Source organism: Xenia sp. Carnegie-2017, unplaced genomic scaffold (genome assembly GCF_021976095.1).
Source record: "Xenia sp. Carnegie-2017 unplaced genomic scaffold, XeniaSp_v1 HiC_scaffold_24, whole genome shotgun sequence".
Taxonomy (NCBI): Eukaryota; Metazoa; Cnidaria; class Anthozoa; order Malacalcyonacea; family Xeniidae; genus Xenia; species Xenia sp. Carnegie-2017.
Genome location: NW_025813487.1, coordinates 81,059 through 103,782, shown reverse-complemented (window position 1 = coordinate 103,782; position 22,724 = coordinate 81,059). Strand labels below are relative to the sequence as shown.

Genomic DNA, 22,724 nt, shown 5'->3' with positions numbered 1-22,724 from the left:
AGTGCAGATTATACGCTCTAAAGCACAGGTAATTAAAGAACAACATAAATATTGACTTTACTTAAGACAATTCTATTCGTGATCGTTCGCATATGCGACTATAACCGATGACACAGCCGAGGATATCACGACGAACAAACACTGCCTGCCTCACTGCCTCACTCAGACACTTTTTCAGTATGGCATAGTGGTTAGCCGCGCATGCACAGCGGCTACCCACAAAAATTAACTAGTGATAAATTATATTACTGTTATAATACAGTATAACTTGACGTCTATAACTGCTCCCCCCCCAAAAAAAAATGTTGTTGCTCCCCCAAATTTTACAACCAGCCACATGCCTGCTCATATTGATAACACTTTAAGCGTGATTCCGTTTGAAGATGCTTCGAGAAATTCTAAAAACTTCACAATTGATGAGTGTCTTATGCAGGATTAGATAACGTAAGAAAAGTACAAATAATACGCAAATCATTCATTACCTATTCTGTAAACTTCAATTTTGTAATTTTCACGCGTTCAAATGAGAAGACGCCGGCCCCTATTATATTACTGGCCCAAGGCAAAATGCCCCCTTGCCTATCACCTCACTGCGGCCCTGACCTGACAGTCAGTGAAATTTCTCGACTTTGTGTTGTTACACGATTTAATTCAAGTAACTAAAACAGTTAGACACGTTCGAAAACGAAACAAGTATCTTGATTTCAGTTTCTCAGTGTACATGCTAAATCAAAGTTCATCTAAGACTAAATTACGTGCAAAATGAATGATGATGAAATATGTACGTTATCTGGCGCTCATTTTGACCCCTTGAAACTAATCTTTACTTTACATTTGTACATTGTACTGTTTACTTAAGTTTAATTACGTTTAAAAAGAAATGTTAGACAATGTGGAATCAGTGACTGTCAAGCACATCACTCACGCAGAATTATTTATTATCAAACTTTTTCTTCGTGTAAGAGCCGCAATTTTTATAGTGGATAATTTGAAACAAAAAATGAAACCTACTTTCCAGTCGTGGTATTAAATATAGCTTTAAAAGTCACTTATAGAATCATTCAAACGATTTTCATTTGGAATGGAAATAAACATTGATTTGTTTATAGTCATACTTCATACTACGCAATACTTCGGTATCAAATTTGTTAAGTTAGAAATATAAATACAAAATCTCAGTTAACTTACGTAAAATTACCTTTGTTTTAGAAATAAGACTTCATATACGACGATCGTGTGGACAAAATTATGTTTGCTTTAATTCTTTACATGTTACGTACCTAACAAAAGATGAGAAATTTAATATAAAAAACGCGACCACATACATATCAGTTAAAAAATGGTGATCATAATTAATTTATACCTTATTGAGACATCAACTTTTTATCCATAGGTGTTTTGTTACATAAACACATTTAAAGTGCTACTGAAGTGAAATTTTGGGTATCGATTTTTTTCTATAATCAAATAGTTCTATCTTTCCTGATCACTTTGGTATAATTTTTATGCATATTGAAGCACGGGATCATCAATAAATTTTTGCTCAAAGTTGGGTTACGCGTGCGAATTTTTACTACTGAAATATTATACGGATGTGACGTAATTAAAAGGACGGAAGTCGAAGTATGAGCATTGATTTACTAGTATTTTGTTAGATTTTTAACACATATACACAATAAAATATGAGTTCTTCAAGCAGTGAAAGCGAACGCAGTTCGGATACTGAAAACTCAGATATGGCAAATGAAAATTTACTTTCGAATTCCGGCGATGAGGATACAATTGTGGCTAATTCAGTTGTAAATCCTTACGAAAATGAACCTCTTCCGAACGCAGTCGGAGAGAATTTTGTGTCGGTCGAAGAAGACGCAGATGGATTAGAACCTCGAACATTGGAAGCGAGGTTCGAAGGAACCGTTCAGTTAGATAAGTGGTAAGTTGATAAATGTTATTAGAACTCTAGAAGAAATTAAACCATGAATTAAACATGTTATTTTGTCCTTATGTCGTGGTGCATAAATATGATAACAAACCACTTTTTTATAGGTGTGCATGTAGCTTGTGTCGTACTCAACTGCTGACAGATGCCATTGAATACCGTTGTTGTCAAGAGGTTGGGCCTACTTTACATAAACTGGTATTCGATGGTAGCATTGAAAAAATTAGCTGTGTGACTCTTCACGAAGAGTACACGATTATGACACATGCTACAGTCTTGAAGAATGTTGGCTCACTTCTAAGAGACCAAGATGGAAGGTCATACAAGCGTCGAGAATACATGAAAATGAGTTAGTACATTTTGATTTCTAATTTTGTTTTGTAACGAATGATTAATATCTTGCCATGTATCTCTACTTTTTACCTTTATGTGGTTCATTATTGTGCTGTGATGCTTCACAATTTTGTTGTGTGAAGTCAAAATAAATAATCAAATAGAAATTACTATTTTGAATTTCTCATAGATACTTGAGAGCAGTTGCATGCCGTTGGGTCATTCGATGGCTGTGTGGATGCCTTGGTTGGGAAAATTCTAGACCATTACCTGCATGTATCTACACAGACATCCGAAAACAATTTCCATTACGAAATCCCTTAGGCCAAGAACATGCTGGCTACAAGTCAGCACAGGAAAGAAACTGGTAGAAGTAGGAAACATTTTTTGTAGCATAGTATATTATTTTATAACTAACTTTAAAGTTGGCCTGCTAAGAATATTTGTCAAGTAATTCTTGTGGACAATGACTTTTTGGATGTCCTTCCATTAGCTGTCCACAATTTTTGCATAAGCACGTTTTTTTTGGATCTGAAGGACCTGTTGAAGCAGCTTGTTTTTCTTTGTCTAAACCTTTTGCTTGCAGTACATCTTGCTGTTGATCTATAAATAACAATTTAATGTGTTTACTTTTAGAATGCACTGGCCATACCTATTATACATGGTAGCATGAACAACTTACATGTGGGAAACAATGGTGTTGAAGATAGTTGTTTCCTATCCAAATGCCATTGGATTGCCTCAGTTTTGGAAATTCGATCCGAGAACGTTTTGTTTAAGGCTTCTGGGACTTTTTCTCTAACTGGTTCACTATCAACGCTTTCTGTCGTGTTACACTCGTCAGAATTCCTTCATCATCAGTATGTTTAACAGCGGGTTCAACATCTTTTACACTTCGTGTTACTTCACGCAACACCTGTTGAAGATAATAAGACACATTTACATGCATTTCCAGGTTGTGCATACAAACTTGTGTAATTTAACTTGTATAATTTTGTACTTACAACTCTGTCGAGATTGCTCTTATCACCTTGGATTGAAATGCCTTTTACAGAGTCTATGGTTGGAACAGCATCAGAGCGCAATTGTCGTCTCATGTTTAGCGATTTTGCAACTGTTGCGTTCACGGTGAATGCAGAATCTGCGAAATGCATTGAACATAGCACAGAGTACTGTTGAGGAACGAATTTTGGCCTATGTCTCCTAACAAATTTTGTCCATTTACTCAGCCTCTCCTTGTCATTCATGGGGAAACGATGTACTGAGACACCCTCTGTGTGTTGACTGTTTGTACAACTTTTTCCGTTGGGCCAACCAGCAACACAATATTGTCCTCCTCGACGATTTTTTGCAGAATTTTGCCTACTCGCCATATTTAAACTTGCAGTGTATCGTTACGTTTGACTAACTTAATAAAAAATTATTCTCCTTATATTATGTGCGTTGTGATAATATTGCATGGGTTTTAAAACCACAGACTACGTCAAGGATGGGACACCCAGTTTATTGAGAAATATAAGTTAATTCAAGAAGTTTATAAAACTCTAATCGATTGTAAATGTTGCTTACCTATGCGTGTTGCTCATTTGTCACTAAATATACGCAATTTTTGCGAAGAGAAGTTATAAAATATGTAAAATTCAAGTTGGAAATATGCTTGTTCGTATATAATTTTTATATACTAAGAGCTTTAAAATTGAACTTCCGTCCTTTAAATGACGTCACGCACTCAAAGTCAAATTCGCATCAAAACAAGCAAATATGCCATGTTTGAACGCAAAGTTCGATGCGTTCCCATCGACTAAATTCAGTGGGCGATAGCTCAAAATGATCAGTAAAATACAGAGAAAACGTTTGTATCGAAAAACGAAATATGAAAATTTCACTTCAGTAGCACTTTAAATTACGCACATGTATTTGTCATGGGAAGTTTAAAGCATTGAGTTGCTGAGGAAGACTTTCTTTCCAATCGTGGCAAAGAGGAAAATTTGTAATTTTATATTGTTGAATTTTTAGTATATATAGAGGCTGCAAACGCTGTTTCTGGTTGTTCCAATACGCATTTTTGATTGTCGTCTCTTATCGACGCATTTGATTAATGCATGGTAACGCATTGAGTTGAAGTCTTGAAGAGACGAATTGGATAAGCATTTTTTGATTTTAATACTCGTGGTAATGAACCAACGTTTGTCGTCAACAGAATCGTGATTTAGCATCCCGCACAACAGAACGCTTAGGTTGTGCGACAATGGCACTATAAATCTATAATTACCTATCAATGTGGCAATGTATAATTGATGCAAATCGTTCGTGGTTGATTTAAAAATAAAATATAGTCGTTTTGATTGATAAACAGATCATTTGTGTTTATAATGATGAAACGCAATTTGATATACTAAGTATAAATATATATTATCGTATTGTCCAATAGATGTAGCGCTATTTATCTTATAGTTTCGTTTCACGTTGATTTTTCTTTTCTCAGAAGTTAGAATCGTCTTATATACGGCATAATATGCTTTGTGTATCTACTGAAAATGTGGATGCACAGTCAATGAATCCAAGTGGACGAGTATTCTGCCATTTAGTCAAACCTTACAATACAACGAGTAGCTAAACAATACGGCTTTAAAATCAATGTTTTACACAATTTTACTCACCAAATATGACCAAAACGACTATTTCTTCTTTCCCACACTTATTATTTCGTTCCACAACGTAGAGTCACAGTTTCATATTGAAATATTTCTTCAATTTTGTCTTTCTTCGTATTGTAATGTAAACATCATTGAAATGCAAGGGATGGGCTCATCACGAGATCATTCTGATTCACTTCCGCACTTGTAACTGGATACAGCTGAAATGTAGACAATAATCATGTTCATTGTTCATATATAGTTCTCACTAGATTTATGTTTTTGACACAGACTTTTAAAATAAATTACCAATATGATTCCGAAAAATTATTAGAATAGAAAATAGGCCAAAATTTATGCAAATATTGATCCAAATGGCAATTTTTCGTCAAAGTTTGAGTTTCCAAACCAAAGATCAACAGCTATAGTCAGACAATAGTTGGTACTACTTGAGTCAGTCATTTTCAAATGAATAAAAGGATCATTAAAAAAATACATAAATTATGTTGAATATCTTTGTGGCTTTAACCGTTTTGTGCTCATAAAAATTGTAAAAACTGAAAAACAGCAAAAGAAATGAGCAACAGACAGTTTTTCTTGCAACGTGACCTGCTTGTCGTAATATTTATCAATTTATCAATAATAATATGGACGATGTAAAACTTATCAGTATAAAATAGTATACGGGAAGAAATTTTCATAAATAATAAAAACAACTGAAGTATCTTTTTCTTTCTGTAAGCATGAACATTACTAAAGAAGTAAGAGCATTGTAAAATGGGAACTTTTTGCGTTAAATTACGCACATGCATTTGTCATGGGAAGTTTAAAGCATTGAGTTGCTGAGGAAGACCTTCTTTCCAATCGTGGTAAAGAGGAAACTTTGTAATTTTATATTGTTAAATGTTTAGTATATACAGAGGCTGCAAACGCTGTTTCCGGTTGTTTCAATACGCTTTTTTGATGGTCGCATTTTATCGACGCATTTGATTAATGCATTGTAACGCATTGAGTTGAAGTCTTGAAAAGACGAATAGGATAAGCATTTTTTGATTTTAATACTCGTGGTAATTAACCAATGTTTGTCGTCAAAAGAATCGTGATTTAGCATCCCGCACAACAGAACGCTTAGGTTGTGCGACAATGGCACTATAAATCTATAATTACCTATCAATGTGGTAATGTATAATTGATGCAAATCGTTCGTGGTTGATTTAAATATAAAAATATAGTCGTTTTTATAGATAAACAGATCATTTGTGTTTATATGATGAAACGCAATTTGATATACTAAGTATAAATATATATTATCGTATTGTCCAATAGATGTAGCGCTATTTATCTTATAGCTTCGTTTCACGTTGATTTTTTTTTCTCAGAAGTTAGAATCGTCTTATATACGGCATAATATCATCTGTGTATCTACTGAAAATCTGGATGCACAGTCAATGAATCCAAGTGGACGAGTATTCTGTCATTTAGTCAAACCTTACAATACGAGTAGCTAAACAATACGGCTTTAAAATCAATGTTTTACACAATTTTACTCACCAAATATGACCAAAGCGACTATTTCTTCATTCCCACACTTATTTTTTCGTTCCACAACGTAGAGTCACTGTTTTATATTGAAATATTTCTTCAATTTTGCCTTTCTTCGTATTGTAATGTAAACATCATTGAAATGCAAGGGATGGGCTTATCACGAGATCATTCTGATTCACTTCCGCACTTGTAACGGGATACAGCTGAAGAGCAGACAATAATCATGTTCATTGTTCACATATAGTTCTCACCAGATTTATATTTTTACAGAGATGTTACATGATAGCAACTACTATCATGTAATATCATTTTTATATCATATTATAATTTCATATATAATTAATTAGAACGTTATCTAGAAGCTTGCTTGCATGCGCTAGAAGCTTGCTTACATGCGTAAACACTTTAGAACCGCAACCGCATTTGTTGTTATTGTGGTTAACTATATCTTGCTGTAACATACTGTATTGCGTATGGGATGCAGGTCACAAAACCACAATACTTCCGATTAGATATATATATATCAGCAGTTTAGACCACTGAGTACAACCTACGAGGACAGTCATCAGATTTATGTTTTTGCAGAGACTTTACAAATAAATTACCAGAGAAGAGATCAGTTGCACGAGGCTGAATAACGCTATCCATTGAACATATCTTAAAAGGGAAAATATCTTAAAAGGGAAAAATCAACGATTCGAACTGGACAATAAATGAAATACAATATTGGTTCTAGAATTACAAAGTTTCATCATCATAAACAAAATATAACCATGCACATTCACAAATTTAAAAAACTACTATCCAATGGATAACGCTATCCACGCTTCGTGCAACAGGCTCCAGTATAAATTTAAAAAAAAATTTGAAGACAATAAAGGCCAAAAATTGTCCAAATGGAAATGGCCAAACTGTTTTTCTGAAATTCCAGGGTCAAAGATCAAGAGATGTATTGATGTAATAGGTACTAAGCACCGATCGGCATAACAGACCTTCAATTTCTTATTGTCGTATTGTAAAGAATCTACGAAAAATTGACAATACTTTTAGATTCAATAGATGATTAACTTCATTAAACTTCTTGAAAAATATGGGTATGTCATATATGGGTACCTCATACGGTTTTGATACAAGGTTGGATACTCTTTACTGTGATGATTTATTAAGTAAATTATAATAACTTCATAAAATAGAAAGTTTGATAAAGGCTTTGAAAATTAAATTAATGTCCTGTTTTAATAAAACATCAAATTGTCTTCCTAGAATATTTTTTCTTATATTTATATAACAAATAGCTCTTTCCTTTGAAAGAGACATCGTTCCTGCAAGTTCAATATAGTACGAGAATATTTTTTGTGAACTCTATGTTATATCTGGTGTAGGTGACGTAATATTAAAAATAATAAAAAATTAGACTAAAAATGTAAAAAACATATGTCATTACCCTCTTTAAATTCCTCAAGGATACATCATTTCCCTCATTAAATACTTTAACAGTTTGACATTACTTTTTATAAATATCTTTATAATTTGTATTTGAACGTTTACATCAGTATTTATACCAGTAAAGCAAGTACAAATAGTCTCGATAATTCTGTCAACTAAACGCCTCTCTGGTTTAATGGAGTCTGGTGTATCGCCAACAATATGACCATAAGCAATGAGTTTCTAAGAACAAAGAATATAAAATATAGAACTTTATATAAGATGAATACATGACCTACATAGACATATGGAGGGATAAAGGATTCTGGTGAAAAGACACATGAAACTTGGAGGATTGTATATGAGTAAGTACTGTGGATAGATAAGGATAGCAATAATGACAAATTTTTTGAAGTATGGATCCTCTAGATTATTCTGGGAGGAATTTAGGATGAAACTAACAACAAAATATTCTGTAGCATCTTTATTTTGTGCTATCCAATTGTAAAGGCTTAGAGACAACGCAATGACAATGTTTCCGAGATTAAATCTTTTTCTTACAACTAAAGACTCCAAGTGTCCTAACACATCAAACAAAAACAACTTACTTGTATACATTCAAGTGCAATGGTGACAATCCTGGCACATTTTGTTTAACAAACTTTCTCATTGATTAAATTTATTCCTAACAACTAAAGATGCCAAGTGTCTTTTCTGTAGATTAAATATTCTGTGCTTCAGCTAAGAACTTTGTTATGCTACCAAGGGGAACTCTGATATAACAACATTACAAAAAAGCTATTTATCTCAGTATTACCTACAATGACCGTAATTACAACTGACCTGTAATTCAGCCATAGTATCTTCATCTTCTCGCTTGCTGGTGCTTGGGAAAAAGACGACATTGTCGATTATTTGGATAAGTTCCAATTGAACGACACACTTAATGATCAATGAATTGAACAGCATCCCCTCCGTCTGCACAACTAAAATAATGTAATGATTTTACGACGTTAAAGTACATACATGAAAAAATTAAAAAATGTCACTCGGGTGTTGGTTGAACATTTCCGTATTCACGCTCAGACGGTTTTTTCATTTGTCGGTAAAAATCGAACTTTTGAATGTGCAAAACAAAGGACTAATTTATCTTATTAGAGGTCTTCCAAAATAAAATAAAATAAATTAAGCAACGAATGCAAAAAATAAAACAAAAATAAGTTCCTTAAATTAGTGCTATTTTTTTGAAAAATAAGTTTAACGAGAGAAGTAGTGATAATTACTAATTAGTAACATTATTAGTTCTATTAGTAACAATTAACAACATTATTGTTTCAAAAATTGCAAATTTTTAGAACATAAGCAGTTTCAGGAAATGTTACATGACGTCGCTGTTCACTTCAGATTGAGTTTTTCAAACGCATATATCAATTATACGTTTTGCTATGCCTTTCCAATAAACCAAAGTAAATTAAACACGTAAATTGCAGCAGGCTGTGACAACAAATTATTAATCTCAATTGATTTCTAACACATAGTTACCTGGTTCGTGTTCTTTGACAGGTTCAAATCGTAAACTAGGCGTACTATGTAAACTAATGCTGTCTTGTTCTTTGGTTTCTTAAACTGTTTCTTGAGGCATTTCCTCCTGCGTTTCATTCAAACCTTTTGATGATTGCTGACCATCTTGTTCGTCCTCGTCTAAAAAATAATAAGGAAAATATTCACTTGTTACTCAAAGAATGCAAGCTGTTGGTTCATACGAGTTAAAGATTCACACGAGCTATATTACAATATGCGAACTTTTGCTTCATATGAGCTTTTGGTTCAAATGAGCTTTTTAATATGCGAGCTTTAGCTTACCATGAAATATTTTCCAATCTTATAATCATGGTGACAATTGAAGCAAAAATTTTCCTTTAAAAGAATTCACAAACTTTTTATTTACCTTCCGGATATTTGGGCACAATATTATCCTCCAGGTCGACAGGTGACATTATGTACAATATACGTCAATTTTAAGGGTAATAAATACATAAAACAAACAGAATTGTTATGAAAATGTGTCTATAATTATAGAGTGTCGGGCTTTAAAACTTCATAGAAAATACTAAGGGGCGGATTACATGAGCCCGGGTAGCCGGGATTCAGCGAAGCGTTAAATCATTTTGGCAAATGGAAACGATTCAATACTTATCATCAGATAAATTTTCTCAAGCAATTTCACAATATTCTGATTTAATAAGTACGCAAAACATTTAAAATTAAAGCAACCAATTTGCCATAATTTGAGAATTACATCCGGAATGACGTGTGGCGCTTCGCAGACAGTTGTAATTTTTAACCTTGAAGTTTTAGCTCTTTTCAATCCCTTGAAATCATCTGGCTAGCTCAATATCCGGGCCAACTCGTCTCCATATAATCAGGCCCTAAGTGTAACTTAACTTGAGTGGTGATGACGCAGGAGTGACATCGGGTGTAGGTAGACTCATTACTTGTTGGTCAGCGGGTCTCCATTTCAATAGTTCGTGAGGTACAGTTGATTCAAATATCGTCTTTACACATTGACATGTCTTTTCTCAGACGTTTTCGGAGAACGTGTTGCCATTGGATATGACGAGATTTTCCAAACAATTGGTACCAGACCTCGCTAACTGCTCGTTATCTGAAGACATGTATTGAATGAACGAGCAAAGCAGGACATGGTGTTACAAAGCATTTACAGTCGAACCTGTAAGAAACTCTGACACTTCTTGTATACTAATGTACCTCAAAACAAACCAATAACAAACTCTCATAGTTCAAGCCAATCACAAACTCTCATACTTCAAACCAATCACACACTCTCATAGTTTACACCAACCCAAACTCTCCAACTTCAAACCAATCACAAACTCTCAAACTTCAAACCAATCACAAACTCTAATACTTCAAACCAATCACAAACTCTCATAGTTTAAACCAATCACACACTCTCATAGTTCAAACCAATCACAAACTATCATACTTTAAACCAATCACTAACTCTCATACTTCAAGCCAATGACAAACTCTGACACAACGAACCAATCACCAAGGCATATGCCAAGCACAAACACGTTGCGTAATCTCAAGCTTACCTTGTTTGACACACCACTCTAGATGGCCATACATATCATCAAGAAGAATTTCAGCAAGAATATCAAAATACTGAGTAAAAACATCGATGATAGCATATAGAGCGTGATTACAAGTTGTTGTCATCCATTCTGATTTCTATAAAGAGACATCACAAATTTCAAAACAATCTCAGCTCATGTCTCATTTTATAACGAGGAAATACAACACCTTATACACAGACATTATTCTATGTAAAGGAAACGATCTTCCCGCAGTTTAACACTACTCCTTCCTGATTTAAAGGCAAAAGCATTCTTTACAGGTGGGTAACTTTCACAAACGAGTATTTCGAACCTTCCATACTGGTACAAATCGTTTACACAAAATGCAATTGGTGTGTGAATAAGGAATGCAAGTGGATAAGAATGGATAGAGAATGAAGTGAATACGAGTAGATATACAGAATGAAGTGACTCTACAATAAAAGTGGATAGAAGTGAATAAGAAATATAGAAAGATATGAGGGGATCATTGAACTAAAATACATGGAACGCTACATGAAGCAAACAACTGAAGCCAAATCTTACACCCAGACACGCGTGTTTAGTGTTTCGAGATTCTCTCGCGGAGTGAAAATTGATTGAACTACACACGCGTGTCTGGGGGTAAAATTGGGCTTCAAAAAATTACTACGGTTTTCTATTACAGGTAGCGTTCCATGTATTTTAGTTCAATGGAGTGGATACACAATGGAAATGGATGAGTGAATGAGGAATGAGAGTGGATAGACGTGAACACATGAAATGAATATTATTCCATGTGGAATTGGATAGTCGTGTATGTAAGTTGACTTTTTGCGATAAAATGCGTGTTTATGGCAATCATAGACAATAAGACCACAATAACGACATATTATAAACCACGTGTTTTGCACCGTGGTCGATTACGGCAGAATAATGGACCGGCAAAAATGTTTCTGAGCCAATCAAAGCGCGCCATTTAGCCGGAAGTGAGGCTTGACATATAATAAGAGCACAATAATAACAGTTTTCTAACCTCCTGCCAATCTATCTGTCTGTCTGGTAGTTTCATGTTGTCGAAAATTCGAAACACGACTTTAAACACATCACGCCACCAATGTTGGAGAACCGTGTTCCCGTATGTTTTCATGATTTCAAACGTCACGGTTAGGCCTCTAGTTGATGGATGGAAAATAGCTCACATTCAAATAATACAATACATACTAATCTATACAGTACATACAACTCAACATTTCCACCATACCTTGTTCTGACATCTAGTTTACATCGGTTGATGATACACGAAAGCTCAAAAAGGACTGGAAACCAGCCTTTCGCCCAGATTCTGTCCCGCTCTGATATCCCAGCATCCTCTACTCCGTAGTCTTTAAACATCTGTTTATAAAAGAAAAAAAAACAGACGCCATTGGAAAATGCTACACGAAAAAGCGATTGAAATAGATGATTTGGGTTGGATTAAATCCAAAGTGGTTAGCTTTTATGTGATTTGCAAAATTTTAAATCATTTCAAAGGTGAAAAGAAAGTAGATTTGCAATCGTCGTACCACAGGACTTTCGGAAAAAAATTTGGCGCAATTTCGTATTAGTCTTATTGCTTCCATTGATCATCGATGTAGAATAATAAATTTAATGAGGGGGGAAGGTTCTAGCATATCAAAAAGCTTACAACCACAATATAGGATATTATTGATGTCATGAATATTTAAGTAAAACGACCATTTTGTCCCTTATAAAAATACTCCTCCCCAGTCCCCATTGCCACTCCAATAACCACAACATAGGATATTAATGACGTTATGAGTACTTAAGTAACACGATCATTCTGTCCATAGCATTGAAATAAAATACATGGAACGCTACCTGTAATACAAAACCCTAATAATTTTTTGAAGCCGTGATTTTACCCACGACACGCGAGACTTTACCCCAGACACGCGTGTGTAGTCAATCAATTATTACTCCCCGAGAGAAGCTCGAAACACTAAACACGCGTGTCTCGAGTAAAATCTCGCGGGTCTGGCGTAAGATATGGCTTCAATTATTTGCTTGAGGTAGCGTTCACGTATTTTAGTTTATTTGTCCATAGTAAAGCAACTCCTCCCCAGTCCCCACTCACCCCTCAATACAAGATCATGCACGGATCCAATGCTGTATGACATCATTCATTACGAATAAAACTTACCAGAATTAATGTTGTGTTTGATGGTTTCCGTGAAGCCAGTTTGAGGTTGATCCTAAAGTTGAGTGATTTTAAAATTTAGTGTAGACAAAAAACATTGATTTAAGAAAAAGTAAGAAAGTGTTTGTTACATGAGCAAAATCTGTCGTTTGTAAAACATAGAATTTGTTCACCGGTAATGAGAACAACTGCTTGAACAATGATTTTATTGTCTAACAAAATTGTTAACAATGCTTCCATTGTTTGTCAAAATTGTACAATCTTGCGTTGAGTCTAATCATGCAAAGATGCCAACTGAGCTATGAAGTGTGTTATTCACAGTGGTGAGCAGGTCAATTTTGTTGGGCTCATGTTTTCTCATGAAAGGAATGTCATATGAAAGAATGAGATGTTTTTCGTGTTTGCACAGGCTTATGCAAACCTCGGAGACGTTTGTGAGAACTCTCGAGCTTGTGCAACCCTCAACCTTTGGTCTCAGGCTTGCACTGATCTGTTCTCAAAGGTCTACTTGGTTTGCATAAGCCTGTGCAAACACAGTAAACATCTTTTATTTCTTAAATGAAACATAAACCAACTTACGTTTGGAAAGGGAAATGCAAAGGACACATACACTTTCATATCGTCTTTGTTGTAACCTTGAAGTATATTGAAATTTTTTTAAAATTGATTTTTAAGGTTTATAGATGTATGTATCAGATCAAACATCCATTGTTTGACCTGACACTTATTAATCCTCTAGACACCTTATTAATCCTCTAAACACCTTTTTAATCCACTATATTTTATCCTAAATCCTAAGCACAAAGATTTTAATCCAATTCAACAATAATGAAGAAAAGACAAATTTACATGAAGGAAGTGAAATATTGATGCATTTGACGATTCTTAATTCACAATCCTGGTCACCCAAATCTGTATTCAATCTGTCAGGTTGAAAACAAAATAAACATAAAATAATTATGTTAGTGTTTGTTAGCTAAACTGTCAGGTTGAGAATAAAATAAACATAAAATAATTATGTTGGTGTTCGTTGCTAAACTGTCAGGTTGAAAATAAAATAAACATAAAATAATTATGTTAGTGTTCGTTGGCTAAACTGTCAGGTTGAAAATAAAATAAACATAAAATAATTATGTTGGTGTTCGTTGCTAAACTGTCAGGTTGAGAATAAAATAAACATAAAATAATTATGTTAGTGTTTATTAGCTAAACTGTCAGGTTGAAAATAAAATAAACATAAAATAATTATGTTAGTGTTCGTTGGCTAAACTGTCAGGTTGAAAATAAAATAAACATAAAATAATTATGTTAGTGTTCGTTGGCTAAACTGTCCGGTTGAGAATAAATAAACATAAAATAATTATGTTGGTGTTCGTTGGCTAAACTGTCAGGTTGAAAACAAAATAAACATAAAACAGTAGCGTAGTCAGTCTTCGAATTTAGTCACTCTAACCAAATGTTAGAACATTATTATTTGTGAACTTAATGTTGGGGTGTTGATGGTTTAAGTAGGTAAGAAAGAGTTGCACAGGGTTTAGATAGGTGAGAAAGAGTTGCACAGGGTTTAGATAGGTGAGAAAGGGTTGCACAGGGTTTAGATAGGTGAGAAAGGGTTACAAAAAGTAGCATGACTTGACTCGCGGGTGTCGAATGGCGAGTGGGCGAGTGACTCGCGATGTAGTTGCGAGTCACTCGAGAGTGACGAGTTGCGATTGAGTGAGTGACACGCGATGCAGTTGCGAGTTACTCTCGAATGTGAGAAGTTTGCTAGTGAATCGAAATAACTCGCAAATATTTCTTTCTCCAGTATTTGAAATTGACAAACATAATCTTAAGTGTAGTGACAAGAGTAATATCTCTGCTAGTTATAAGTCTACGTTTATTGTGCTATCTCTCAGCTTACACGTTGTGCTCTCTACATGTGCTAATAATAATGAGGTTATGCCTCAGTGAATGTCAATCATATATATATAACAAAGCGGAAGTTTATAGCGCTAATTATGTGCATATATTACATCCCTCTTTTCTTTAATTCAAAATAGTTTAAGTTTAAGTGTTCAGGTGCTATAGATAACACGTTTATATTTCAAGTCTTGTAAATTGGATTTGGGTTGATTCGTCTACCATAACGACTTGTTTTCACTTGGTGATTTGTATCAGTTTGTGTAGGATTTGAGACGTTGTCTTTTTCTGTACTGGCTTCTTGTTGTTGTGGAGTCAGAACTTGAGCTCCGTCAATATCCGTGGTGTTGTAATCAGATATTTCTTCATTTTTCTTTCTTAGATGTCTGCGATTCCGTCTGTATTCTGTCCCGTTTTCCCCTTTTACTATGTAGCTTCTGGGTGCTTCATGTTTTCGTGTTACCGTTCCGCGAGTCCATGGTGCTGCAGGATCTTAACGAAATCGAACAATTTCTCCTTCTTCCAGTGGTGCCAAAGACTTGGCTGTGCGGTCATAGTGTTTTCTTTGCCGTTCTTGCTGTTGTTGACGTGCTGCTTTAAACGTAGTTCGGTTGATGAGCTTTGGATTAAGTTTTCTTTGAGAGGTGGGAATGGTTGAACGAAGTCGTCTGCTCATTAGTGCTTGCGCCGGAGTTACACCGTCAATAGGGGTATTACGATAATCTAACAACGCGAGGTATGGATCTTCGCCGTTAGCTTTGCATTTCTTTAGAATATTCTTCATTGTTTGGACTGTCTTCTCATGTAATCCACCAGACTGTGGATATCTCGGACTTATGGTGTTGTGACAAAAGTTATAGTCTTTTGCAAACTGTCTGTATTCTTCCGACGAGTATTGTGGGCCATTGTCGGACACTACAGTTTCTGGGATTCCATGACGACTGAATATGGACTTTGTCTTGTTAATAACTGTTTGTGCTTTTGTGTCTCGAAGTTCAGCTACTTCGGGATACCGGCTGTAATAATCAACAACTATTAGATGTGGTTTCCCATTCCAATCAAAAAGGTCAGAGCCAATTTTTTGCCAGGGTCGACTGGGAATATCGTGTGGATGGAGTGGCTCTCGTTGATTGGTATTTGCGTAGTACTGACATGTTGAGCAGTTTGACACTAGTTCTTCTATTTGTGCGTTCATACCTGGCCAGAATATGCTCTCTCTAGCCAGTCTCTTGGTCTTCTCAGTACCTTGATGCGATTGATGCAGTTTCTGGAGTGTTTCAGCTTGCAATGTTGGTGGAATCAGGATGTTGTGGCTCTTGTAGATAAGACCATCTTCCGTTGTCAGTCTTCACGGTATGGATAATAAGGTTTTAATTCAGTTGGTATCAATATCTTATGAGGCGGCCATCCGTCTTGTATCTGTTGTACCAAGAGTTGCATAGTCTTGTCTTTGCTGATTTCATCTTTGACGGCTTGAAGTTTCCGGTCTGTGACGTAAGACTTTGATGACATCAGATGGATAAATCTTTCTGACGCGATGTCTTCTTCAAATTGTTCATGTATAATCTCGGGAGGAAATGCACGCGAGAGCGCATCAGCTATGTACATTTCGCTTCCTTTCTTGTACACCAAATTGATATCGTAGGATTGCAGCTGCATCAACATTTTCTGGAGTCGACTGGGTGCTTGAGATAGTGGTTTTTTGAATATCATTTCCAGGGGTTTATGGTCGCTTTCAACGGTTATGGTTTTACCCTAGACATATTGATGGAAGCGTTTACAGGCAAAGACGACAGCTAGCAGCTCCTTCTCAATCTGCGCGTAACGTCGTTGTGTGTCATTCATGGCTTTTGATGCGTAAGCTACTGGACCCTGGTCTTGAATTAAAGCAGCTCCAAGGCCATTCTGTGAAGCGTCGACTTGGAGTATCACTGGTTTTGCTACATCGTAATAACGGAGAGTATTAGGATGAGTTAGTAAATGTTGTAGATCTTGAAATGCTTTCTCATGTGTTTCATGCCAGTGGAATTCAATGTTCTTCTTTATAAGTTCTCTCAGTGGAGCGGTGACGTCCGAAACATTTGGTGCAAACTTGGCGATGAAATTAACCATGCCCAACAACCGTTGGACGTCCTGCTTGTTTTCTGGTTTGGGGTAGTTCTTGATTGCTTCAACCTTGCTCTCATCAGGTTTGACACCATACGCTGTTAACGTTTCTCCAAGGTATGTTATCTCGGTTTGCCGAAACTGGCACTTATCCTTGCTTAGTGTCATATTGACGTCTGCTACACGATTGAGAACACGCTCCAGGTTGCGATCGTGTTCCTCCAGTGTCCGTCCCCAGATTAGTATATCGTCGATATCTGTTTCGCATCCCGGTAAATGCTGGAACTTCTCGTGTACTGTTTTATGAAACACCTCTTGTGCGAACACTACTCCAAAGGGTATTACAGTAAAACGATATCTACCAAATGGCGTATTAAACGTCGTCAGGTAAGAGCTCTCCTCGTCAAGAGGCATTTGCCAAAATCCCGAGTTTGCATCCAGTTTGCTGAAGAATTTGGCATTGGTCAAACGGCTGGTAATCTCTTGCTGGGTGGGAAGCTGGTAATGTTCTCTGAGCAAAGCTTTGTTGAGGTCACGTGGATCGATGCAAATGCGTAACTTTCCAGAGCGTTTTTCATTAACTACCATCGAGTTGACCCATGCTGTCGGCTCATTCACTTTCTTAATTATTCCTTTGGATTCCATATCCGTTAGCTCGTTGTGGACACGTTCTCTCAGTGCTGAAGGTATCTTACGAGGAGGATGAACGACAGGTGTTGCATTAGGCTTGATCTTGATATGATAAGGATCTGATATGCGTCCTAATCCGTCAAAGCATTTTGAGTATTTTTCAAATATTTGTTCTCTGGAAAGTCCTGTCAGTGAACTTACGTGTGTAGCCCCGTCGTTCTGTTTACTGCGCAATTGATCTACATTGTGGAATGTTACGAGCTTCATACTTTTGCAGTTGGCGCATCCAAGCAATGATTTACCATTTTCAACCACTTGAAACTCGAGTACTTGCGTTGTTCCTTTGTATTGGCATTTTAAATAGCATTTCCCTATGACTGGAATATTGTGACCTCCGAAAGCAGTCAATTTTGCTGTGCTGAGCTTCAATTTACTAAAACGTTGCCGCTTTGGAATAATAGTTTCATAATCTTTCTTACTCAGAACGTTTGTTTCTGCCCCAGAGTCAAGTTTCACTCGGATTGTCTTGTTGTTTATTTTTAGATATGCGTGTTCCTCATCACTGTCACTTGTGACAGCTGTCTTAACCATATCTATTCCGTGCGCTGAAGAGTCGCTTTCATAATCGACGTCGTGTATCGATTTCTTGTTGTTTTTTGTTTGTGATCGGCAGTACTTAGCGAAGTGTCCCAATTTCTGACAATTATTACATTTTTTCCCATATGCCGGACATGATTTCGGCTCGTGAATTCGACCGCAATTGCCGCATTTCTTTGGAGATCTTCCGTTTTCCGGTTTGTTGTTTTTGCTTTTTTGGTTGTGAAATTTCCCTTTATAACCATGTTTTAGCTGATCATTCCCCAATGTGTCGACATTGGCAGAATTCTGGTCGTTTAGAGATTTCATTTGCTCGCGAGATACTTCAGACGCTCGACATATATCTACAGCTTTCGGCAGTGTTAAATCCGACTCTCGAAGTAAGCGTTCTTTGATATTTTGGTTTCGTATTCCACATACTATTCGATCGCGAATAAGCCCGTCATGAAGTGCTTCAAACTCACATGTTGCGGCGAGAGTGCGTAGAACAGTCACATACTGGTCGATGCTTTCGTTGTCTTCTTGATTTCGTATGTTGAATTTATGTCTTTCATACGTTATGTTCTTTCTTGGGTTGCAGTAGGTTTTAAACGCGGATTTTAACTCACTCGTTGTTCTCAACCACGTTATTTCTCCCTCAGCATTGGTCTCTGTTTCTGGCGTTGCGAATGTTAAGGTTTTATATACTTCTCTGCCCCTTTCTCCTACACACAAATGAAAGTAGGAACATCTTTCCTCTTCAGAGCGTCCTTTAAGTTCGGTCTTCTCGAACAGCGTCCAGTGCTCCTCAAACTTACGAAAGTTTTCGCTAACGTTCCCGTCTAATTTCAGAGGTTTGGGGGCTGCCCATTGAAGGTTACTTGATGCCATGTTAATTGCTTTTATGGTATCCCGCTTCTGACACCATGTAATATCTCTGCTAGTTATAAGTCTACGTTTATTGTGCTATCTCTCAGCTTACACGTTGTGCTCTCTACATGTGCTAATAATAATGAGGTTATGCCTCAGTGAATGTCAATCATATATATATAACAAAGCGGAAGTTTATAGCGCTAATTATGTGCATATATTACAACAAGTAAAATTCGTTCAACATTTTGAAGGCAACGGTTTAATATCTTTTTATGAAACATGGGAGCAAAACGACTATTCATTTGAAGCAATATCTCGGGACCTAATGACGTTAAAATCTTTTGAATTTTTTACAAAAGCATTTTAATCACTTCACATTTTTCATGGCACAAACATCATTCGTAAAGCGGTAGAGACCATAGAGAAATGTAAAGTAAATGTCAGGCAATCAATGAGTAAATGGAAATAGCGCTCAAACATTTTCTTCTAACAGTCTTAGATTATGGACACATATAATCTTAGGAAAGAATGCATAAAAAAACGAATATTCTTTAAAGCCAAATATTTAAGAAATGTAGATATGCGATGAGTGTACGTATAATCTTTCGATTTCGGTTCTGAAAGAACTTCATTGACCTGGAGTTTTGGATGTAGTCGCTATTGATATAAAGGCCATAGACATTTAATAGCAAGAACGATATAAGACCACGTGTATAGTAAATGGCTAGAACTTTTGCGATTCACTTGCCTGTAGAAATGTTTCAAATATGAGATTGGTTTCTGAAACAATTTCATTGACTTCACGTCGACAAAAATGAATGAAATGGTGTGATTTTACTTGTCACTACACTTAAGATTATGTTTGTCAATTTCAAATAGTGGAGAAAGAAATTTTTGCGAGTTATTTCGATTCACTCGCAAACAGCGAGTCACTTATTCACTCGCAAACTTCTCACATTCGAGAGTGACTGGCAATTGACTCGCCATTCGATACTCACGAGTCAAGTCATGTTACTCGAGGTCTGTACTGTAGGGTTTAAATAAATAGGTGAGAAAGGATTACACAGGGCTTAGATAGGTGAGGAAGGGTTACACAGGGTTTAAGTAGGTGAGAAAGCGTTGCAAACCATCACCATGACTCTTCAACTTCTTCCTCACCAGTGTGCGAATTAACGATGTGCAATGTGCAATTTGCACATCGTTTTAGGTAAAATGAAAACAATTGCACATCACTTTTTTCAAACGATGTGCAAAAATCAGCAGTTTTAACGAAAAACACTGTCGCAAATCATATGAATTTGTTCACGTTTAAAAATATTAGTTTAGCAATTAGCGCTATATAATAATTAACGTAATATCGATTTGATTATGCCTCTAAAGAAACACTATTGTCAAAAAAATTGCACATCGTTTTTTCTGAACTATTAAATTCGCACACTGTTTCTTACCCTAACAAATCTCTCACGTTAAGTATTATCAAAACCCTATTTATCCTAACTCCACCCCACAGTGTCCAACACTGAAAGAAATTACGCCAAATTATGAAATCTCAATTGACATTAAGAGCAGAATGTAAAACGCTATTTCTAGTTCGAAATTTATTCAAAATCCACTCAAATTAAAAGAAAAGAGAAAATACATTCACTCAATGGTTTTTAAAGATTAAAATAAACACAGTAAGATAATAATCACCTGACGTTATGAAATGTTCTGTTTTCATAATGATAACGTGGAGGAGGATTACCATGTTTGAAAGAACTTTGTAAAGAATCGTAATCATGTCGACAGTTTATCTCCAATTTCTCAAACCTTAAATAAAAGTAGAAATAAGTACAAAATATCTCAAATGTTTTGAAGGGTTCTACTTTGTTGTGATTGTAAGCTCCCCCTCATTCCGTAAACACTGACCCCCCCCCGAAAAAAAAGAAACCCACAGGCAGAAACAAATTGAGATGGGTCAAAAGGACTGGGTCTAGTTATGTCATGATTATGTGCACGCCCCAGGGTGGCAGCAATAACATGAAAAAAATGAGCAACTAAAAACATTACTTTGGACTAATCCATAATGACATTACACAATTGACATTCACACACAGACAAATTTCCTATACACACAATATATGATGACATATGAACCTGACAACAAATACGGAAAACCTGACTTTTACTCCTCACTTTATTCTGGAGATGACTACCACTAAGAATTACAAAACATCAATTAACATCAACAACAACAATCCTTCTCATGACTGCACAAATCTGAATGATCTACATCTACAAACATGTAACAATACTCCCAGGTTTAAATCATTTACTTTATTATAACCAAACTATTATATATTAGTACAGACCAGTGGCTACTGATATGAATTTTAAATTTTACATGTCAAATTACAACAGATGAATAAACTATATATTTAGAGTTTTAATATCTGAGAATGCAGACAAGAAAATGTTTTTAAATGCACTTCATTATTAAATAATGCATTGATAATATGTACAGTAAAATACAGATTTGTGTTTGTATTCATGTCTTTTAGTATTTTCCAGTGATTTATCACTCATGACATAAGTTTAAAACTATGTCTACATCAATGGAATGAAATTTGAAACCATATCCATATCAAAAAAGGTTTCCAAAGAAATAAATGATCATAAAGTTCCGAAATTTTCATACCGTGACTAAACTTGAGAACTGACTACGCTACTTAACACAATCGCTTTTATAGAAAATTGATTGATGGTATTTCAAATATTAGTTGTTTATATAAATACCTTAGTAGAAGCTTTCAAACTTTGGAAGTACTTGTCTTCTTTGGCATAAGAGAAAACTTCAAGCAAAGTACAAATGATTAAATATGGTTTATTACATTGAAACAAGAAGGAAAAGTTTCTCCCTCAAATAAAAATGCAAATAACAAACTGGAAACCATTGAGTTCTATAATAACTCAATGGTTTTATAGAGCTCAATGCTAGAAACAGGAAACATCGAGTTGAGTACGTCATGTAAGAACACATATAATATCTTTTAACAAAAGCTCCATTGATGAGGTTAAGGCTTCTCTGCACTAGGTTAAATTAATTTCTCATTTGACATTTCCGTTTTTTGCTAAGTACTTTCAGCAATACATGCTTGTTAAGTTGTAAAGGTTACAAACTTTGGTATCTTTGGTTAAAATGGTTGAACGAGCATGTTGATTCAGTTTCAAATAACGTCGTAGTTTAAAACTTTTTCCAATCTGACTCCGGTTACTTGGTGTCTCTTGCTTTTCTGTTGATCGTATAAGTTTTTATGCTTCGCGCAATTACTTAGCGACATTTTTTTCTCTTATAAATTCAATGAACGCTTTTAAAATAGACTATTGTGTTGGAATTTTTCTTTAGAAACTGAAATATTTTAGTATGCATTTCAAAAACAATAACGAGTGAAAACCAACTA

At 35.5% G+C, this 22,724-nt stretch overlaps 5 protein-coding genes across 7 annotated transcripts in view; all 5 read right to left on the bottom strand.

The window, feature by feature from the left end:
* Positions 1–6,928, bottom strand: part of LOC124450855 — a 113,061-nt gene extending 106,133 nt beyond the window's left edge. The window contains exons 1-4 of one of the 3 annotated variants that reach the window (XR_006950232.1): positions 6,460–6,926; positions 4,933–5,129; positions 1,199–1,280; positions 4–740 (exon numbers count right to left, since the gene is read on the bottom strand). The gene's annotated coding sequence lies outside the window, so the exon portion shown is untranslated. Of the gene's footprint in view, positions 1–3; positions 741–1,052; positions 1,281–4,932; positions 5,130–6,459 lie in introns of those variants that run through there. The other 2 variants (XR_006950231.1, XM_047001513.1) reach the window with 2 other exon arrangements.
* Positions 3,163–3,739, bottom strand: LOC124450873 (THAP domain-containing protein 5-like). The gene is made up of 2 exons (XM_047001544.1): positions 3,303–3,739; positions 3,163–3,188 (listed from the first exon to the last, which is right to left on the bottom strand). Exons 1-2 carry the CDS (start codon positions 3,643–3,645, stop codon positions 3,178–3,180), a joined length of 354 nt encoding a protein of 117 aa, XP_046857500.1. The 5' UTR covers positions 3,646–3,739; the 3' UTR covers positions 3,163–3,177.
* Positions 6,929–10,347: 3,419 nt separating the features above from the next.
* Positions 10,348–22,207, bottom strand: LOC124450865 (brefeldin A-inhibited guanine nucleotide-exchange protein 2-like). The gene is made up of 9 exons (XM_047001536.1): positions 22,060–22,207; positions 20,977–21,093; positions 14,047–14,120; positions 13,777–13,832; positions 13,201–13,252; positions 12,262–12,392; positions 12,034–12,172; positions 10,998–11,133; positions 10,348–10,543 (listed from the first exon to the last, which is right to left on the bottom strand). The coding sequence occupies exons 4-9, from the start codon at positions 13,803–13,805 to the stop codon at positions 10,458–10,460; spliced, it is 573 nt and encodes a 190-aa protein (XP_046857492.1). The 5' UTR covers positions 13,806–13,832; positions 14,047–14,120; positions 20,977–21,093; positions 22,060–22,207; the 3' UTR covers positions 10,348–10,457.
* On the bottom strand, positions 15,593–16,294 carry LOC124451113 (uncharacterized protein K02A2.6-like). The gene has a single exon (XM_047001739.1). The coding sequence runs from the start codon at positions 16,292–16,294 to the stop codon at positions 15,593–15,595; it is 702 nt and encodes a 233-aa protein (XP_046857695.1).
* On the bottom strand, positions 16,855–19,376 carry LOC124451112 (uncharacterized protein K02A2.6-like). Its single transcript, XM_047001738.1, has one exon. The coding sequence runs from the start codon at positions 19,300–19,302 to the stop codon at positions 16,855–16,857; it is 2,448 nt and encodes an 815-aa protein (XP_046857694.1). The 5' UTR covers positions 19,303–19,376.
* Positions 22,208–22,724: the final 517 nt, after the last annotated feature.

Bases quoted from the DNA above. Each gene is read 5' to 3' on its own strand.
- LOC124451113 (XM_047001739.1), bottom strand. From the start codon at position 16,294: ATGAACGCACAAATAGAAGAACTAGTGTCAAACTGCTCAACATGTCAG.
- LOC124450873 (XM_047001544.1), bottom strand. From the start codon at position 3,645: ATGGCGAGTAGGCAAAATTCTGCAAAAAATCGTCGAGGAGGACAATAT.
- LOC124451112 (XM_047001738.1), bottom strand. From the start codon at position 19,302: ATGGCATCAAGTAACCTTCAATGGGCAGCCCCCAAACCTCTGAAATTA.
- LOC124450865 (XM_047001536.1), bottom strand. From the start codon at position 13,805: ATGTGTCCTTTGCATTTCCCTTTCCAAAC. The intron at 12,393-13,200 runs GTAAGTTTTATT...TTTTATAAACAG, and splicing joins CAAACACAACATTAATTCTG to ATGTTTAAAGACTACGGAGT. The intron at 11,134-12,033 runs GTTAGAAAACTG...GTCTCTTTATAG, and splicing joins GACAGATAGATTGGCAGGAG to AAATCAGAATGGATGACAAC.